This window comes from Ciconia boyciana, chromosome 11, assembly GCF_034638445.1.
Source record: "Ciconia boyciana chromosome 11, ASM3463844v1, whole genome shotgun sequence".
NCBI classification, from domain to species: Eukaryota; Metazoa; Chordata; class Aves; order Ciconiiformes; family Ciconiidae; genus Ciconia; species Ciconia boyciana.
Window position 1 is genome coordinate 23825367 of NC_132944.1, and position 20962 is coordinate 23846328.

The 20962-nt window shown below is 54.5% G+C and overlaps 1 protein-coding gene across 2 annotated transcripts; it reads left to right on the forward strand.

Moving 5' to 3' along the window:
- The first annotated feature begins 5247 nt into the window (after positions 1–5247).
- WNT5A (Wnt family member 5A) lies at positions 5248–19981 on the forward strand. 2 transcript variants are annotated; one of them, XM_072876261.1, is made up of 5 exons: positions 5248–5543; positions 8868–9001; positions 10179–10444; positions 15276–15568; positions 17150–19981. In XM_072876261.1, the coding sequence occupies exons 1-5, from the start codon at positions 5538–5540 to the stop codon at positions 17606–17608; spliced, it is 1158 nt and encodes a 385-aa protein (XP_072732362.1). In that variant the 5' UTR covers positions 5248–5537; the 3' UTR covers positions 17609–19981. The 2 variants fall into 2 exon arrangements, with proteins under 2 accessions (XP_072732362.1, XP_072732363.1); XM_072876262.1 differs by lacking the exon at positions 5248–5543 and adding an exon at positions 8313–8444.
- Positions 19982–20962: the final 981 nt, after the last annotated feature.

Here is a 20962-nt window from a genome sequence, read left to right on the forward strand (position 1 = left end):
TCCAGCTGGCTGAGCTCACGGCAGTTGAGCTCCATGCTCTGATAGACGTGGTGCCAGGCTGGCATCCCGGTTCAAGAGCTTTTAGAGTTACTTCTCATTTTTCTAAAGAATTTCTTCATATATCTCTTTTCGTCCATGACCCAGCACACACACGTGTTGTACCTGGGCTGTGATTTCTGCAGTGGCAGCAAGGTTTAGCAGACCTCAGTAGGAGGGAATGAAAAGAATCCAGCTGGGCTTTGCACATTAAAAATAAAAAATGAGTCCACAACTTTCTTTCTCCAGCTGATAATGCAGACAAACGCTGAGTGTTTTGAGGGGGCGATTTGTTACGCAGTTCATTACTAGTAATAACAAATTGGTATAGTTATCATCAATTCAGAGATAAATGGTATATTTTTTTCTACAGACTTTGCAGGTTTGTAGATTGGTGTTTTTATCGGAATCTGTGACACTTCATTACCTTGTAAACTTTCCTTCATTGCCTGCTGCCTCGTATTTGCATCTCACTGCATCTAAAATATGTCTTCACCTGGTAAAGATGAATGTTAATCGAGACTCCGTATTTCTTCCTCTCTAGTGGTTATTGCTGCTCCCAGATATCCTGGCTTCTTTCAACATCATGGATTTGGGATCCGTGGGAGGGGGCAGGGGGACACGGACACACACGTTCATACTCTTCTCTTTGTATTCCAGTCTCTTAAATTGTCAAAGTTTCTCTAGCAGTTAGGCAAGCTAGAAATAGAAAACGATTATTTAAAAAGAGAGAGTATTTCCCCATGCTATTTCTTGCCTCTAGTGGCTAAGGATATAGGAAAAGAACAATTATTGCAAGAGCTGGCATAAAATAATCATTTTTTGGCATTTCTTTTGTAGTTTAGCCATCTTTTGGATGACACGGTGGTCTGTAGAAGAAAGCAACAGTGTGTTTTAGGAAAGAAAACAGCCTTAGTAAAGTGCAGACATGACTTCAAGGCAGTGACATCTAAGTCCCTCGGAGCTTAACATAGAAAGTCATCCCTGGAGTAGCTGTGCTGGTGGGCAGAGTGCAGGTTACATGTTCAAAATAACACGACATATTTGCTCCGTCAAATGGTCATTACGGTACTATGTATGGCCCTCACCTAAAATAGCATAGATGCAGATACACTACGCGTAGTAACACCAAAGCAGCTGCAGATGGGCTACGCCTTCACAGAGGTTCAGTGCGATATGTGTAATAATTCCTATATAATATATCCAAATGCCAGAATGAACTACAAGGACAGATAGGAAAATCTCTTCTTCCCTCTGAAGTTCTGCTTCCCCAAAGGGTTCTTCATGATGGAAAACTGTGCCTATCGGCCTCTGCGTATTTGCCATTGGCCAAGGTGTAAAGATATAAATCACACAGCACTACACGTTAAAATGAACACATGCGTGCAATATTCCAATGTGACTACTCCTTTGTTAAACTGCATTACTCTGCAGAAAAATGGCAGAAACACGTCTAAAAGACCAGAAATAATCTGTTTCTGTCCGACAGAGAATCGCGGAGCTAGAGCAGACCTTCATCTCTCAAATCCTGCAGTGTTGCTGTTTGGGGTTCTGCTGTTGGGACACTCGACAATATCTTTGCACTTCCTATTACTTTACTCTGAGCATTTTATTTTTTTTTCCCTCCAGAAAACACTTTGACGTTGGCAGTAAAGCACACCGGATCAACTCCCCGGCTAAGCTGAGAGCTCCATCGCCAGCAAACCTGGAAAACAAAAGCTTGGGCAGCACGAATGCCTGTAACATTGTCAATGCTTCTCCCTCCTGCCCCCTCTAGCTTCACCCAGCTGTTTTAAATAGCGAGGAGAAATTAAAATTCTTAAAGCCTTGCAGGATGTTTGGATTTCTGCCCTTTATTTCCACTTCTATGCGCCATAGCTTGAAAATTTGCCCGTGATTTATAAATTCCCTGTTCAGTTTTCTTTTTAAAAGCAACGACTCCCGGCAAGGAAAAGGATCCGGCGTTGGCTTCGCCTATTGCCAAGCTGCTGCTGTGGGCCCTGCCCGCAGTGACCGTCCCGGGCTCGGCGTTCTCCTGCGCCCGATGACATTATGCAATTACATGATGATAAACATCATTCGGGAATACAAATGCGAGGGGTAAACAGCTCGGGGCTCTTTATTAGTTTATTTCGGGCGATCTTTCTTGTTTTACTGCATGGCCCCGCCCCTTTTTACAGTTTTCTGCTATTCTTTACTAATTCTAGCGATTTGAGAAATGACCTTTAACCCACGCAGTTTGCAGACTCCTAAAGGGGATAATTGAAATGCCACAGTAAACCAAAGGCAATAAAATATTATTTACTAGGCATAAAACTAAGGTTGGTCTTCCTAAAAGGAACGAGCAGCCCCTTTATTCCTCCCCCCGCTCCCCGGACCTGCTGCTGCACCTCATTTGCAGACTCCCCACCAGCCCTCCCGAGGAACCCGAGCAAAGGCCCCTCGGGTACCGGGGCTAAACGACCCCGCCGGCGGCGATGCCGCGGCCCCGGGCCCCGTCCCGGCAGGCAGGTGCCACCGGGGCGCGCAGGGCCCGGCCCGGGGCGAGGGGTCCGCGCCGCCCCCCCGGCCCGCACCGCCCGCTGCCCTCTGCTCGGGCCCAGGGCCCGGCACCCCCGCCCGCTGCCCTCTGCTCGGGCCCAGAACCGGGCACCCCCGCCCGCTGCCCCCTGCTCGGGCCCAGAACCGGGCACCCCCGCCCGCTGCCCCTGCTCGGGCCCAGGGCCCGGCACCCCCGCCCGCTGCCCTCTGCTCGGGCCCAGAACCGGGCACCCCCGCCCGCTGCCCTCTGCTCGGGCCCAGGGCCCGGCACCCCCGCCCGCTGCCCTCTGCTCGGGCCCAGAACCGGGCACCCCCGCCCGCTGCCCCCTGCTCGGGCCCAGGGCCCGGCACCCCCGCCCGCTGCCCTCTGCTCGGGCCCAGAACGGGGCCCCCCCGCCCGCTGCCCTCTGCCCGGGCCCAGGCCCCGGCACCCCCGCCCGCTGCCCTCTGCTCGGGCCCAGAACCGGGCACCCCCGCCCGCTGCCCCCTGCTCGGGCCCAGGGCCCGGCACCCCCGCCCGCTGCCCTCTGCTCGGGCCCAGAACCGGGCACCCCCGCCCGCTGCCCTCTGCTCGGGCCCTCCGGCGCGTCTCCCTCCCGGGGAGGCGGCGGCCGCCGCCGGGCTCCGCGGGGAGCGGCGCCCCGGGCGGAGCGAGCGCGGGGGCGGCCCGGGGGGTGGCCGGGCAGCGGGGGAGCGCGGGAGCGGCCCTCGGGGAGCTGGGCTCGGGGCTCGGCTGCCCCGCGGTGGGGCGGGAGCCCGCAGCCGCCGCGGGTGCCGGAGCGGGGCTGCGCTTCCCGGCGGGCAGCGGCTCGTCGGGGCGGGCGGGCTCCCGGCCCCGGGACGTGTGTGCGGCGGCGGCGGGCTCAGGCCGGCCGAGACGGGCCTTTCCCCCGTCAGGCTCCTGCGGGGGTTTATTCGCAGTGGAACGGCTTTGAAGGAGTGAATGCACTTATTGACAGCGGGGCTGCGCCCGCAGCCCGTTTGGATTTCCCGCGGCTGCTTCGGTAACGCGCCCCCTCCCCGCATCCCCGCCGTCGCAGGCGAGTACCGGGGAAACGGTGCGGAGCTGCGGCACGGCTGGGGGAGCGCTCCCGTCTCCTGGGCTCGGGTGCAAGCGAGATGCGGGGGTGCAACGCAAAACCTTCGGCTGGGGACGGCAGCGCGGGGAAAGCACCCGCAGCACAAAGGCTCCGCGAAGCCCTCCCCGCCCCTAGCGCTCACTGGGGTCCTACGCGATTTGACCCGAACAGTTTTGTCAAGAACTTGCCCCATTTACAGCGGAAAAAAGACGCTGACGGAAGGGGGAACCCCAGCCCTCGAGCCCGCTCCCTCCGCCAGCGCTTGCGAGCGGCAGGCGCGGCCGCCTCCCGCGCCTCGGAGCGGGCGATGGCCGGGACTCGCCGGATGAGCCACGCACCGGGAGCGCCGGTGCGGCCCCCGGCCCGGCCATGTGCGCTGCACGTTGCCCGCACATGTCTGCGAGGGGGAGCCTCCGCGGGGCCGGCCCGGCAGACCGGCCCGTGCCCCCGCCCCAGGGCGGCCGGCCGGCGGCGCAGGGCACGGCTGCGGCCGGGGCAGAGCGCGCTGCGGCCGGGGCGGCGGGGGGCACCGCTTTTGCGGGAGGGGGTCGGGTTCGCGGGGTCCCACGCCGGGCTTGGCCACCGAGAAGAGCCCGGCGGCGCGGGGCGGGCTCCCAGGCCGCAGAGCGCGGGCACCCCCCGCCCGCCCCGGGGCTGCACCGGGGTCCCGCTCGCTACCGTACAGCTTTAAAATCCAGCCCCGGCTGCAATAGGTCGGCTCCGGGCGCATGCGCTGCCGAGAAAGTTTTTCAGCTGCCGTTGGCTCTCCAACTTTTTTTTTTTCTTTTTCTGTTTTTTTTTTTTTTTTCGAACAGTTTTAAGCAGCGGGGTGAAGAGGAGCGAGGGAGAGACGCGGGGGGAGCCGGGCCGGCGGCGGCGGGCGGGGGGCAGAGCCCGCGGAGGAGCGGGGGGCTGCAGCACGACGCCGCCTGCTCCGGCGCGCTCTCCCGCGCGTAACTTGCTCCCCGGCGCTGGGCGCCTTCGCCCGCGATGGATCGGGGGAGCCGCAGCTCCTGAAGCCCCGGACTTCTCCCCTCCCCCTGCCCCTACTCGCCTTGCAGGAGCAGTCGCCCCGTAAGACAGACACACGCGTGCACAAGGCCCCCCCTCCCCCTTCCCGGTTGTGCAGAAACTTCTTTTTCTGTTGGGCTTTGGTTTTTTTTTTTGGGGGTTTTTTTTTTGGTGGCTTTTTCTTCTCTGTGTAAAATGGAGGGAGCCAGCCCCAGGACGGCTTTGCAGCCGCGGACGCCCGGCTCCAGCCTGTGAGCGAGCGCAGGGGGGCGGGCAGGGGGGACCCTGCGCCCGCTCGGCTCCGCTCGTCCCCTCGCCCGCTCCGCGCCGAGCCGCGGAGGGGACGCGCCGGCGGCCCGAGCGCTGCCGGGGCCGGCTGGGAGCGCGGAGCCCCGCGGCGGCGGCACCTGGGCGGGTGGGACGGATCGTCGCCCGCGGCGCTTTCGCTGCCGCTTGTGAAGATTTTTATTTGCTTCCGCACAATCACGCCCACGGGCGCAGTGTGCGTGTCTTGGGCTGGCTTTTTTTTTTTTTTTTTGCCCTTTTTTTTTTTTTTTTTTTGCCTCCTTCTTCTTCTGGTGGTGGAAAGCCCTAATTACTGCGATTGCTGATGGACCTTGGAAAGAAGGCTGCACCGGTGCCCCGCTCCTCAGTCGGACACGCTCAGCCTGCGCCGGACAGAGCCGCCGCTCGCCCGCCGCCCCCCGCCAGCTCCGCGGGCCCCCGCGCTCCCCCGGCAGCCGCCGCCGTCCGCTTGCCTGGGAGGACACCGCGCGGCTCCTGCCATCCGGGATCTTACTGTCGCCTCGCCCGTTCCCCTCCTGCCCTGCTTGGATTACGCGGCCGCTCTCGCTCGGCGATCCCGCGGCAATGGAGGTGAGTCCGCGGGTGCGCTGCGCCGCGGGCGCGCAGGCTGCGCGGCACCTCCGCGGCTCCCGGCGCGGGGCGGCCCTCGCCCCCCCCCACCCCCCCGGCTGCCGCCGTGCGCTCCCGCCTCCCGCTCTCGCCCGGCGCGCAGAGCGCGGCTCCCCGCTCGGAAGAAGCGCCCTGGTCGTCTTCCCCCTTCTCCTGTCGGATTTCCCCCGGGGAGAGCCCCCGCCGCGTCCCGCTGGCAGCGGCCGCCGGGGCGAGTTAAAGACATCTGCGCCAGCCTCCCCGCGGAGGATCGCGATGGAGGAGCTCAACGTCGGCGCGAATGGTGGCCTGTACCTTTAAGGAGAGCTGGCCGGGGGCCAGCGGAGGACCCGGAGTCAGCCCCCCCCTCCCTTTTTTTTTTTTTTTTTTAATTTTATTCTAAGTTTCTGGAGATTATCACTCTGCATCTGCAGAGGGTCCCGCCCGGGTCAGAGCGGAGGAGCGCGGCTCCTCGGGGTCCCCTCGGCGCTGCCAGGACTCCATGTTGGAGAGGCTGTTGGCTTTTCGTTGTTTGTTTGGTTTTAATTGTCAGTTGTGTGCTAAATCGGTTGCGCTCGGAGGGTCACGGGGAGTTCAGTCGGGCCGAGGAGCGAGGCTCCCCCCGGCCGGCGCTGGGGCGGGGGGAGGACGGAGGCGCGCCCGAACCCCCGGAGCACCCCCGCCTCCCCGGCCGCGGCTGGGACCCGGCGGGCGCCCGTCTCCGCAGAGGTGGGACCTGCTCTCGCTCGTCCAAAATGGACGTGATGCCGCGGCGGGGAGCGGGGGGCGGCCGGGGCTTCCCCGCGGAGCGAGGCCGCCGCGGTTTACGGCCCCCCGGAGCCGGGGCTGGGGGCGCCGCCTCCCGCAGGTTAGAGCTCCCAGGAAACCCGGCGCCTTCGCAGGCTTTCCAGACGCCCCGTGTAAAACGGGATCGCAGGCGGTCCCGCGGCTGCCGGCTCCGTGAAGCCTCCCGTTTCACCCCGGCCGGGGGCGCGGGCTCCGCATGGGGGTGCCTGAACTGCCGACCCCCAGCCCCGCGGCCCGGCAGCCGGAGGCGGTGCGGCCCGGCAGCCGGAGGTGGTGCCTCCCGCTCCGACGGCCGGCGCTGCCGGGGCTCGCCCTCTTTCTGCCCCGGGCTTTTTGTTCTCTTTTCGACGGCAGCTCCTCAGCCGCTGCCTTCGGCGGGGCCGGCGGGTCTGGCAGGGCAGGCAGGGCTAGCGGGGCCGGCGGGGCCGGCAGGGCAGGCAGGGCTAGCGGGGCCGGCAGGGCTAGCGGGGCCGGCGGGGCTAGCTGGGCTAGCGGGCTAGCGGGGCCGGCGGCCCCGGGCGCAGGTGCCTCCCGGCCGGGCCTGCCCTGCCCGCGGCGGGCGGGGGCGGCAGCGCGCGGGGCGGGCGGGGCCCGCGGGGCGGCAGCGCGCGGGGCTGCGGCGGCGCAGGCCGCCCCCTGTCGGCGGCGGGGCGGCACCACAGCTGCCGGGGCTCGGGGCTGCGCTGGGGCGGGGGGGGGGGCAGAGGGGCTCCGGCCCCGCCGTCCGGATCTTGCGGCGGGGACGCCGCCGTCCCCCTCCCCGCCGGGCTCCCTCCGCCTCCGGCGGGCCCCGCCCCGCCCCGGCGGGGCAGCTGGGCGCGCTCCGGGCTGGCTGGCTGCTGGGCCGGGCGGCCGCACATCTGCCGGGGTCCCGCCTGGGCCGCGGCGTCCCCGAGCTCCTCGGGGCGCGGGCAGTTCCGTGGCGCCTCTGTCCTTGCTGTTGCCGTCGCTGCGCTAAGAGACAACAGACGACAGAAGAACGCCCGCGGGGTGGCCTCGGGGCGCGGCCCCCGGCCCCCCGCACACCTCGTCCCTTGCTTCACGTGCCCTCGGCTGGCGCGCCTGCCCCGGACCGACCCGTCCGGACGGGACGAGCTCTCTCTGCGGCGGGAGCCCGGCTCCCTTCAGCCGCCGGCAGCGAGGGCCGGGGGCTGCCCGAGGGCCGGGGGCTGCCCGAGGGCCGGGGGCTGCCCGGGCAGGGGCGGCCGGGGCCGGCGGAGGCTTCGCCCCCGGCGCTGCAGCCGCGGCGAGTCGCTCCCCACGCTCCGGCGTGCGGGCCCCAGGCCGGCGGCCGTTCCCCGCCTGTGTCCGGGCAGGTTTCGGGTCAGCCCGACTTCCCGCCCCTGCGCTGCCATCGGCCCCCCGCTCCCGACCCTTCGCGGACAGAAATAAGTCAGAACGAGGAGCACCCGCCGTTCAGCACTCTCCGTCTGGAGAATGAATAGGGAGCCCCCAAGTGTCGAAATGGCTTTTTTTTTTTTTTTTTTTTTTTTCCCCCCCTTCCCTCCCCTCCTTCCGAGGGGAGGGGAAATAAGGAACGGCGAATGGCACTGGGTAGCCAGTGCAAGCGCCCCGGGCGAGGACGCGGACGGTGATCGCGGGACCTGTCGGGGGAGCGTTCGACTTCCAGGACGGCAGCCCGGTTGTTGCAGGGGCCGCGTCGGGACGCGGGGCCGCTCCTTGTCGCTCCCGGTGCCTCCCCGGGCCGGCCCGGACCGGAGCGTCCCGTCCCCGGCGGGGCCCGGCGGCTGCCGTCGGGGCTGTCGCCGCGGGGCCAGCGCGGAGCCCGGCGCTGCCTGGGCGGTCGCGGGGAGCAGGCGGCGGCGCAGGACGGCGGCTGCGGCGGGATGGCGTAGGGGCAGCGGGGAGCGCCTGCCCCGGCCGGCGGGGAAGGGCGCGGACCGGCCGCGCCGTCGCCGGGTGGGAGCCGCCGACCCCCCCCCCGCGGCACCGGCCCCTCCGCGGCACCGGCCTCCGCCGTCCCGCTCGGGCTCGCCGCGCACACCTGAGGCCGCCTTCAGCCAGCCGGGAGCGGCCCGTGCCCGGGATGCTGGCTCCGGAGCGGGGAGCGACGGGGTAATGCCCGGCCCGGGGCCCGCGGGTCGCCCGTAGCCCCGGGGCAGGGGGGAGGGGGCGGGTAGGGCGGGCGGGGGCGGCCGGGCGGGGTGCGGGGCCGGGGTCCCCCGCCTCCGGAGCCGCCGTCCCGTCCCGTCCCGTCCCGTCGCGCCGCGGGCGGGGTGCGGGAGCGGCGGGGCCGGGCAGAGCAGAGGGACAGGCGGGCGCCCGGAGAGGCGGCGTCCGCGGGGCGGGGGTGCGGGCGCGGGGGTGGGTTTCGCCCGGCGGAGCGGGGGCCGCGACGTGCCTGCCCCCGGCACCGCCGCCGCGGCGGGGAGAAGGGCCGGCGGCTCGGCCGCGTTAAAAGGGGCGCGGGCGTGGGCAGGGGAGCCCGCAGGAGCCTGCGGGGCGGTAACCGGCCCGGCGCTTTCTCTCCCCCTCCAGAAGTCCGCTGCAGCGTTAGCCCGAGGAGGTGCTCTGGGGACAGCTGGCCGTGCGATGGCTTCTCCGTACCTCGTCGTGGCCCTGGCCGTTTTCTCCTCTTTCGCCCAGGTTGTAATAGAAGCCAGCTCGTGGTGGTAAGCATCTCGTCCCGGCTTGGCTGCCAGCGGGGGTGTCGGGACGTGCTGCGCTCGGTGTCCCTTTGCTCCCCGCGCACGCCGGTGCCGAGGGAGCCCCGCGTGGCCGCGGCGGCGGGCCGGGGTGCTTCAGCTGCAGTACCTCGCGTGGCAAAACCAGCGGGGCTCCCGGATAAGCGCAGATGTGCCGCTTCTCCTGTTGTACAATTCAGTTTTTAGAACGCTGTAAAGTAGATTCTCTGTGGGCTCGATCATCCTGAAATTACGAGAATCGACTCTCTTTCAAAAGAGTAATTTCAACTCCCTGGGATTAGAAATTTTGCATGTAAGAGAGATAATGCTGATTTACAAGTAAAAACTTTTATTAAAGTTTTGGTTCGAATTTGTCTGTAACTTAAATGTTTATGAATATGTTTTGTTACAGAGAAGTGCATTTAAATGTCTGCTTTGGCAAATTATCTCTTTCTGTATAGTGTAAGACATTGGGAGTTGAATATAATAGTATAGTGTAAGACATTGGGAATTGAAATAGTGTTTCTCTGCTGTTTCAAGCGATCCTTTTCGGATTAATGGCCACTTTTAAATTGAAATGTATCATGCGAAGAGCACTTTAAGAATTAAGGAAACAAAGTTGATTTTGTTTACAGCGAATATACTCACCTCTGTGTTTTTGTGTGCCGTTTGGAAGAAGCTGGAAGTAGTCTGTAGCAAGTTCCTAACTTCTGGCTTGTTAAAGGTTTCCCTATTTGTTTATGGTAGAACAGATTGAAAAACCCAGACTTAAATCTAAAATGTGTGTTAAAATAAATGGGGGTTTGGGGGGCTTTTTTCATTTTTGCTTTATTTATTTTTCTGGCCTTGCAGTTGCTTGGAGCTTCTGTTATTTTTACTACGTTCATTTAAGTTGGTAAAGGACTGCCTAAATGCAAGTCTTGCAAGTCTGCGTCCTTCTGCAGTCCCCGATGCATGGTGATAACTACATGGAGGGGAACTAATAACTCCTGTTCTGTGCTGTCTTTGAAACAAAAGTTTCATATTTAAGTGGGTTTTTTCTCACCTGTTAGCAAAACCAGGAATTGTATACTCATGTATAAGATACAGTTCTGTTTGGGATTTATAGACTTTTTTTTTTTTTTTTGAGTCTTCTCTTTATTAATCCAAATCTTTCTTTGTGCAGGTCTTTAGGGATGAACCCTATGAACCCCATGAACCCTGTTCAGATGTCAGAGGTATATATAATAGGAGCCCAGCCACTATGTAGCCAGCTAGCAGGGCTTTCCCAAGGACAGAAGAAACTCTGCCAATTGTATCAGGACCATATGCAGTTCATTGGAGAGGGTGCAAAGACGGGCATTAAGGAATGCCAGTATCAGTTCAGACATAGAAGATGGAATTGCAGCACTGTGGACAACAACTCTGTTTTTGGCAGAGTCATGCAGATAGGTAGGAAGCAACATCTTTATGATTAAACTCTTGTCTAAGGATACATATGGCACATACTGTTCTGCACTTGAAACTCTTGCCAGGTTCTTACTGAGTACTGTATACAATCAAGTGTTTTTACAAGTTGGCAAAGGAGTTGAATTATTTTTAGCTGGAGGTGATTTCCCACCACTGTCCAGCCATGTGTCTTGGGAAACAAAGTAGGAATGTATATTTGCATATGGGAATAGAGGAGAAAGGAAAGCGCAGCCTTGAAATTTCCTTTTAGAAAACCTGAGACAAAATGAAGGCTACCTAAGAGAATTAAAACCAGCAGCGTCTTGTAAAATTAAAGATGTCCATGTCTAGTTCCAGAGTTAGCGGCTGCATAATAAATTGCTCTTGGTCTGGAGGTTAACTGAAAATTGCTGCTCTGTCTATTAGTGTTTATAGGCAATTCCTTCTTGCTTATTTCCAGATATGGTAACTTTTTCTCTTTTTGAGAAAGTTAGATTTATGTTAAAAATAACGTAGCAGGGTAATTTTTATGAAATCGGTTCCATCAGAGCAATATGTGTGACTGTCCTTGTAACTCGGATTTGATGTACTCACGTCGCTGGTAAGAGAGACAGATTCGTCTTTAACATCTTATCACGATTTGGTGGGCACCCAACCCTTTCCCCGTCAGATCCTCTTCGAAACGTGCTTCTCCAGTGTTCACGTGCTGCCTGCCCTTCCTGACGTTTAAAGACCTCATCGTATTTTAAAGTCCTTGGCAAAATTTTAAGCAGTGCTGCTGAACTGGGTCCATGGTGAAACCTTCCTCTGACTTCCCCAGGTCAGATTGCTGATTCTGTGTAAGCAACTGAAAACACCTATTTTTCTGGGTGGCAGTTGTGGTCTTTTAGGTAGTGATGACAAACTCAGCAGTGCTTTTTAGTTGGAGATGTAAAGCTTTTATGTCAGTGTTTTTCTGTCCTGCTTTAAAAACCCAGAGTTTTAAAATCAGACTCAAGCTAGGTTTATCTGTAACTGGGCTAACTCCGGTTAAGGTTGAAGGAATACATCAGTTCACATTTGGTCTCAATTTTTGTTAAAAGGTGTTTTTATTTGGAGATTGTCTGACAAATAGAAGAAAATCTATTGGATAAAAGTACCTAATGGGAACAGCTGATTTTAGATAAACAACCTTCCCTAGGCTTTTTGCAAGCACAGTATTAACCCCCCCCCCCCCCCCCCCATCGAGTTTGGGGTTTTGCCCTACCCGAGCAACAGTCTAAAAGCACAGGAAAGATGAAAGAAAACTTCTTCTGTACACCTTTCTGTTCTAATAATCTAACAAATGCCAGAAAAATAATCGGTTTAAAATTTGGGCCTTCATCCTTCAGCCCTTATTTATTACCCGAGCAAGTGAAAATGAGCGCAAGAGGACCGTTGGTGTGAAGAAATGGACGGGATTGGGCCCGTGGTTTGCGGTGTCTGTCTCCGGACTAGCCGTTTCTGCCCTCCCCAAGTATGACAGATCTATTTAAAGGTGGTTCCTTTCAAGTTAAATAACTTTGCCGCACCCTTCTCCTGAATATGACTGTATTAGCCGATGTCTACACAGCAATTCATCATGTAATTAAGCCACTTATTCTAATGGCAGATGGAAGCAAGGTTAACAGCCATATTCAAGAGTTAAAGAGCCTAAAGAGTGTATGCACTGAGAACAAGAAAGGTGGTGTGGGTAACAGTCGTATTATTTCATGCTGACCTTTGGTAATGCCCACTTGCTGTTCCTCTGAGTGGAGGGAAAACCAGGTACTTTCAGAGCCTGATTCGATTTTACGTCAGCCCGCCGTACCCTGGATTGCCGGCGACTGTCGGATGCTCCTTACTCTCACCGACACGAGAAGGTGGTAGCCAGGATCTGAGTGCACGTAGGCCGGGAGGATTTTGTCGTCGGAGCTGACGACGGTGCTGTCGCTGGCCGTGCGCGGGAGAGCGCCTAGGCAAGGCCCTGACTGGCAGCGCGGTGACTACCCCAGGGCGTGAACGGGCAGTCTTTCTTCCAGGATTTGTCCTGCACAGTTAGCTAAAGCTGTACAAATAAACCTCGCGCTGGGTTTGGAGACTTGCTCTGTGGCGTATTGAACGGCAGAATTTTAGGGCTGCTGTTCTCGGCTGCTCTCCTTTGCTGCTGGTTCCCAGGTCAGGCACGGTCCTTGCTGCCTTCACCGCCTTGCGCCGTCTCCCGGCTTTGTGGCCGGCCCCGGGCGGGCCGTGCTTGGGCGTTGCAAACAGCTAAGCCCTAACGTAAAAGAAAATAACTGGATCCTCCCCCAACAGCTCGGTGCAGTTGGGGTCCGGCCTATTCATGCCTGCCGCCTGATGTCGAAGGCTTTTAAAATACAAGACAAAGAACATTTTGTATCTTATGTTCAGGTATAAAAAAAATTGTTCTGTTCTTATTCATATCGAGTGTAAAGCTCAGCTCCTTGCTCTGTGGGTGGCTTCCTACAGCGTATGTATATTGAACAGTTCCATTTCTATGTTTTATATATATGGGTGAGAGGGGACTTGAACGTGTTTGGAATGTGTGTTTCCTTGCCATGGCTACAATAGAGAGAAATGCTGGGCTGTGGGAAAAGGCAGATATGTTTGACAGTGAAGGAAAGCACAGTTGTGCCTAAACACTTAAAAAAAAGAAAGAAAAAAAATTCAGAGTAACTCATCCATGTGGAACCATCACTCTTAATGTGTTCCTGGGGTCGATGACTTGAGGCAGCGCTGGCTTGCAACCTGCGGGGCTTGAAATCTGCTTCAGCAGCTGATGCTGTTTTATAATTTGCCTGAATACTCAAGGGGGGAGCTGGGGGGGGGCAACTCTCCTTTCTGTACCCCAGCCTTTCCTTCTCCTTCCCACTAAAAGTAAGTTCTTTAAAATACGCTCCAGGATAATAATGAAAACTAGTCAAAAAAAGTCAGCTTTATGAGTTTAAATCCTGCAATAAACGGCATAGTTAACCATGTGAAAGCACGAGCTAACTAAACATGAAAAAGAATAAAATGGAACGGAAGAGGCGAGTCCTGTGGTCCGAAGCAGACCACGCTTCTTTCCTCTAAATCTAGTGGAAATTTTGCTTAAGGAATTAGTCCAAAAATGTGTGTTACAGAACAAACGGGAACGTTAACGTCTCTGAGAGGTTCCTCCTGCTATAGTTTGCTGTAAATGCAAGGCATAAGTCGCCGCCTAAAGCCCAGTCTTTTTTACCTGAAGAGGCTGCTCCTGTGAGCCCGTACCCGTAATTCAGGCGGGCGCTTCCACGAGCAGGGGGCTGTGAGAACAGAGCCTTGTCGGGAAGGGGGCAGAGTGCTTCTCGCCTTCCTTAAAGCTGATCCTGCCTAACGTAAGACTTCTGATTTTTCCCATTTAAAACTAGCCTCTATTACTAAAATTAATCCAGTGGATGACAGCTGTTATATTAACAAGGCTGCTCGGAGCACGGTGTCATCTTGATGTTAAATATGGACCAGACTGCAAATTACTTATGTTCCAGAATGCTCAGAAGCTCCTATTAGATTTGACCTGTTATGGTAGGTCTTGTACAAAGAGTTTCTGCCTCAAAATGTTGCTGGCTAAATACGTACGTCATGTCCAAAATGCAGCCTCTTAAAGCCCTAATTTTACAAAGGCCCATGCTGTTCTCTAAGAAAAACCTTGTAAAATCAAGATTAAAAACTAACTTGATCTATTGATTGGACTAAAGATTAGGAATAAACCTCAACTCATATAAATTGAAAAAAAAAAGGTATATATTTAGTCTATTCTCAGTCAGCCTGGGAATCTTTCTTGGAAAAGACCCAGTGGGATGCTGTCCCTTAAGAAGATGAAAAGGAAACTTCAAGTGGGCTCTCTGGTGCAAGTTTTGTGGGTTTTTTCTTGTTCATTTGAAAGCTTTTCTGGTTGTAGTCAGAGCTTGTGGCATCCTTGGAAAAGTGATAGGGGAAGTCAGGCTCTAAATAAAGGTGGAATTAGATACCGTCAAGAGGATGGTACGTGGCCATATCTTGCCTTGTGGGTATTGTAACTTTTTCTTCCGAAAGTTTGAAACTTGAGGTTTTCAATTTCCATTTAAGGGCACCAGATGCAGGAGAAAACCTTCAAGGCCGCCTTGTGCCAAGGGTTTTTTCTTCCCTGTAATTTGTAAAGATGATTGTCCATGGACTCACTTGCCATATTCACATGAGCTGGGGTGGTGGATACTAAACAGCAGAGGTTGTTGTTAGTTTTAAATAGCCTTCCACAGAAGTGCCTGCCTTACACGTAGGGTGAAAAGTTGCGTGTTATTCTGCTGAGCATTTCTTTTGATACCAGGAGGCTTTGTGAAATGCTATGACTTTAAATAAATTGGAACAACTGGGTGAAGTGCATAAATCATGTTTGAGAAGTAGTAATTTAAGAACCAGACTTTTAAAAGTTGTATTTAACATCTCTTTTCTTCTGAAAGACAGGGAGCCAGTTTCCCTTTCCGCCCCTCACACGCAGACATGGTTGCTTCGGCGCCGCTGGCGTTGTGCTCCGGCCCCGATTCACCTCCTCCCCGCTCCCTCGTCCGAGCATTCGCCAGCACGAATGAGAAGCGACTCCTGCTCTTCCCAGACACCTGGCCTGCTCTAATTGGATTGGTTTCGCTTGGTTTTTTCGGAGTAAAGACATTTCGAGGAGCATGGTTTAGGGTCACTCTACCGTTTAGTAGGCAAATGAATTTTGGTGGCTCCTGGAGAGCCTTTGCCCTCCCGGCTTGTTGGCGGGCAGGGGAGCGGTGCGCGTGGGCTCTCCCCTAACACCCCTTATCTTTCCGCGCAGGCAGCCGGGAGACGGCGTTCACCTACGCGGTGAGCGCGGCCGGGGTGGTCAACGCCATGAGCCGTGCCTGCCGGGAGGGCGAGCTCTCCTCCTGCGGCTGCAGCCGAGCAGCGCGGCCCAAGGACTTACCCCGGGACTGGCTTTGGGGTGGCTGCGGGGATAACATCGAATATGGATACCGCTTCGCCAAGGAGTTCGTTGACGCCCGGGAGCGCGAGAGAGTTTACCAGAGAGGCTCCTACGAGAGCGCCCGCATCATGATGAACCTGCACAACAACGAGGCCGGGAGGAGAGTAAGTGGCTGCGAACCCGCGCGTCCCTCTGCCCCGTCTGCGTCCCTCCCTTTGGGGAACGACGTCCCTCGCGGGGCACAGGGCAGTGCTGGGCGGCGACCGGCCGCCAAGGCTTGTCTCCGCTCCGATGCACGAACCAAGAAAATAGCAGGGGGTAGGTGGGTGGGGAGGGTATGAATTTGTGTTGCTCCTGGTTGTCTGACAGCCCTATTGCCTTCCCCACGGGGGAGGATTGGGACCGAAGCGTGTTGTGTTTCCCTCCATATTGCGTCATTAAAAGTGCCCAGCTCACGTGGATTTTCTGTAGAACAGAACTTGATTAGTTTGTGTTTCCAACCAGGACAGCGTGCATTGGAGGGAAGAGGGATGCGCTGGGCTTCCCAGGCTGGAATAGTGCCACGGGATTGTTCTGACTCTTTTTTTTTTTTCCCTGCTTCAAGAGGATGTGAAAAGCTCCTCCATATTATTAGAAAACATGGCCTTCTGTGGTTAAATATGTCTTTATGGTTTCTTTAATCTCGAAAATGCCTTAAATGAATGGGTGTAAACTTTTCTTTTTTTAATGGTCTGAATACGAAGAGCCAAAATCATTATTTTCCTAGAGCTTGAAGTGCCAGAAATAGTCGGCTGGAGACTTTACACTTGTGTTCTAAGGTGAAGGAGGATGAAAGATAATTGAAAATTAATAGTACTTAAATGTGAGAGGAGGGTGTCTGAAAGCAACGGACAGGCCAATTTACTATTAGCAAGAAGAAAAATTACACTTTCACAGTTGCTTACAGAGACTCGAGCAGTTCTTTCCTTCCTCAGCCTCATCTTTGCAGTGCCATTTGGCAGCGTTAAGACTCGCTCTGACTGCTGGGTGGAAGTTGTCTACAGTATCATCTAATGTGTCAGACCCCAGGATTTTTGGGGCAGTGTCAACGCTGACTCTCATTTCTATTTGTACAGGGCAAATGACTGATATTTCCCTGCCAAAGCTTTGTAAAGAGGATATTGCTGTGTAGCTCTGTCTCCCACCCATAGGTGTTTGGGGGTTTCTTCTTGGATGAAGCCTCTCTTGCAGAGCAGTGTTTGGGCTAGGAGGAGGATGCCGAGCCAAGAGCAGACAATCAGCTGCAGCGGAGCCAGGAGCGAGAGGAATCTTAACTCTTTCCCTAATTGCAGCCTCAAGCAGAGATCAATAGAGAGAGTAACTCAGATAGAAAATAAAGGGATGTTTTACATTTCTCAATGAAACAGCAAAACCCTTTGCTGGCTTGAGAGCGAATTCCTAAAATTTGAAGGCAGCCTGACTGCTGCTGCTGTCCGGGCCGTGTGTGCTGTTGTGGCTGTCTCTGCGGCGGGAGGGGCTGGCGAGGACGCTCCCCTCCTCCTCCCAGCTAACGGGTGCTGGGGGTGCCCGCGTGCCCGCTCGCTCGCTCTCCCTTCCCAGCGGGTTGCCGGAAGGAAGAGGATGCTGAGTGTTGTGGAGGGGCGAGGGGGAATGTGACGGAGGGCAGGATCTGAGGGGAGTAAATGCTTTCGCAGCCACGCTAATCTTTCATCGTCCTTTTTGCTTCCTCTCCCTGGCTCCTCCAGACTGTGTACAACCTGGCTGACGTGGCCTGCAAGTGCCACGGTGTCTCTGGATCCTGTAGCCTCAAGACCTGTTGGCTGCAGCTTGCCGATTTCCGCAAGGTAGGCGATGCCCTGAAGGAGAAATACGATAGCGCTGCCGCCATGAAACTCAACAGCCGGGGCAAGCTGGTGCAAGTGAACAGCCGCTTCAACGCACCCACCATCCACGACCTGGTCTACATCGATCCCAGCCCCGACTACTGCGTGCGCAACGAGAGCACCGGGTCCCTGGGCACCCAGGGCCGCCTTTGCAATAAGACCTCGGAGGGCATGGACGGCTGCGAACTCATGTGCTGTGGCCGGGGGTACGACCAGTTCAAGACGGTGCAGCGAGAGCGCTGCCACTGCAAGTTCCACTGGTGCTGCTACGTGAAATGCAAGTTGTGCACAGAGATCGTGGACCAATTTGTGTGCAAATAGGGAACGGACGAGGTGGGAGGAACTGCAGCCACCTGCCAGCATGGGGTGCAGGCCCCTCTCCCCTTCTGCAGGACTATCTCCACTTTATTTATAGAGTCCAACGAGTTGTCGTCTTCTTTTAAAAAAAAAAAAGAAAAAAAAAAAAAGGGTGGGGGAAGGAAAAAAAAAAAGACAGAAAAAAGAAAATATAAAGGTTGCAAAGAGAAGTGCCTGGAAACCCTCTCTACGTCCATCCCAGAACTGTGTGTGGCTTATATTTTTGGCAATAATGGGGGAGAACCTGAGAATATTTATTTTACAAAGTAAAAAAAAAAAAATTGACTTTTCTTAAACAATAGAGTAGTTTGAGGGGAAAATCCAACATATCCTAATTTAGTCCCATGGGACGTAATACATGTGCAGTAGGCAGAGCAACCATGTAATGTGCTCGGGATGGTAGAACAATCCTTATGGATGTGAGGAACACACAGACCTGTCCATGACTTTTCGTTTCAGACAGTAGGAGTTCTCAGAATAGGGTATATAAAGCTGTTCGGTACAGGTAGGGCTCTGTAAACAGGGGGTGGTACATTCCTCACAAGGTGCAGTCTCAGTCGCGTACCTGAATGTGCCCGCTTACGCACGCCATGGCATCGGAGGGCAGAGAGCAAAGGGTCGTAAAGGCTTCAACTGCGCTATTCCCGACTGACCGCGTCTGGTTCCAGAACCTAACAAGACCAAACAAAAAAAAAGGAAAAAAATCTGCCTTGACGCATAAGAAAGATACTCAAGGCGGCATTTGGCCTTATTAGCGAATCGGGACGCTCGAGTGTCTCCTTGCAGAGCCGTGCTTCACTGCTGCCGAGCATGGAGAGCGGCCGAGGTGCAGACTGCCTGGAGCACCGTAGCCGGGCGGAGGGGAGCTGCGTGCTTGCAAACGGTTTCGGCCTCCCAGCCTGGAAAGCCCATAGAAAATAGAATTCCCCAAATTTGAAAATGCCTTAAAAATGGTGTAATAGCTGGCTGTCTTTTGAAACACAGCTTGACAAATAACTCTTCTAATTTTATGTGAGAAAATAAATCATTAGATACCCACTCTTGGAATGATTGATTTTTATTTTTTCGCAGATTTTGGGAACGCTTTCACTCAAGGAGACAATAGTTTCATATTTTAATAACGTTAACTGGCTATTATAGTTCAATGACATGTTGCAGCAATACCAAATTTATCATCCTATGTCTTTAATACACATGCTTTAGATAATATATTGCAGATATACACTACAACTGTTCAGACTATACTTGAGCAGTTACATATATATGGGAGAACTGTGGTCTGCTGGTGTCTGATATTTCAAAGCTTTTTGTACATATATATTTTAATGATTTAAGAAATAATAAAACTTTAAAATTACAGGGGCAGTTCATCCCCCCTTTTCTTTTTCAGATCTCTTCAGGTTTTTCGATTGATTCTGACCTTTTGGTGGTTTTTTTTTTAATTATTAGTTTTTGAAAGCTTTTATAATTCAAAAGTTTTAAGGATAGTCACAAAGAAGTAAGCCTCTTCCCCGCTTTAGGACTTTCGTGGGCGGTTGTTAGAGGCAGCACCCTGCACTTGGATTGATACCGGTCTGGAGATGGCTTCTATTCCACTCTCGCTTTCAGGGCATTATTGATTATTGCTGAAAGGAGACACCTTCCACCTCCAAAATGTGCTGCGTTTGGCCCTTGCTTTTCGGTTTTTGAAATGGAAATTGTTGTTTGTTGAACAATATGCGTTCCCCCCAATGCTGTGTAGGTACACAGGATTTCATCGTTGGTTCAGATGCCTCTTTCCGACTCGGCCCCATCCAACAAGTTAAAGAAAATGGTTTTGCAAATACCCAGTGAGGAAAATCTTTCACGTTAGCCTAGTTGTACTAAAGCCTTAACTTTTCACGAGCCTTTAAGCTGTATCATTAAGTTCATCTTGATCATTTATCATCTTCTTAAATGGCGCTTTATTGCTCTTAATTTATTGTACAAGGACATATTTACCCCTCATCTTCAGATGTTTGCAAAGAATATCTTTAAATTAAGATAAATAAATAAAGCACTAATTCATTGAATATGTCACTTTGGTTTTTATTGTACAAAAACCACGATCATTTTTTTCATTTGCTGAATCACCTCTTGTTCCTCTTTAGTGACTTTTGTCTGAGCAGAACTGAGTCTCATGAGCCTAGCTATTAAAACACTATTTAATGTAAAATATTTTACTTGTCATTCAGATATGTAAATCTTCTATGCCCTTTCCTCTGTTCTGTACATTTAATGTACATATTTCTGTCTTGCGTGATTTGTATATTTCACTGGTTTTAAAAAAAAAAAAAGAAAGGATTATGCCATAATGGAAGATAGACTATAAAAATAAAACTTTGGTTGTATATTGGGAAGTGGTTTTAATTATCTTTCAGAGGAGGGTTTGTTAAAACAATGAGCAGAGTTGATTTTTAAATTTACTACGTGGTAAAACAGGGAAGTGATTGTTCGCCAAACATACAAAGTACATCTTGAAGTTTTAGTTCTATATTAAGAGGGCATACAGATGTAACTGCTTCTTAAATAGAAGGGAAAAAACCCAAACCCCCATCTCAGATCCCTGCGACTGTGAACTAGAAAGCATTTTAGAGGTGGGTGAGGACGTAAGTGGCAAGGGATGGGGACCTGGGTTAATGTTGTTTGTGCGCATATGGCTTCCAGGGCTGCTCGTAGCGATTCTGGGACCGCGGGGCCTGATCCTGCGAACAGCTTCCGCCAGCAGCCCTGGCGACGGCGGCAGGAGCCTCGTGTGAGCAAAGGTTTCCAACGCGACGGTTTTGGGGCGGGTGTGTGCGGTGTGGGCTGCGCGCGCGGTTGCTGGAGGCGTGGTTCCCCCGCCCGCAGCCTGCCGCGCTCGGGCTGCAAGGTGCGAGCTCGCCAGTTTTTCCTTAGACTTCGTGCCCAGAAACTGAGCGTGTATGGAGGGGAGAATCCTGAGAACAAGAAAAGACAAAGTGCAATGAAGTGTTAGTAGTAAGGAAGTAAAGTAGAAAATGAAAATTAATGTCAAAACCAAGCCTTCTGTTCTGAGACTGGCTTTTCTTTGAACTGATTTCCTAAGTCACAATTTTCTTCTGCTATAGAGAGCTTGATGAATTAGCGGCCTTTGTCTACCTCTCCTCTGCTGCTTTTCTTCTTTTTCTTTTTTTTTTTTTTTTGCCCAAGGATAACCTTCTAACATATCGAAACTCCTTCTGGCTGCCAAGAATGTATTATCCCACAAACCAGTAGACCAACATCGTGTGTTTAAAATAGCGATTCTGGGCAAATGCAACGTTCTGTGGTCCTATTACT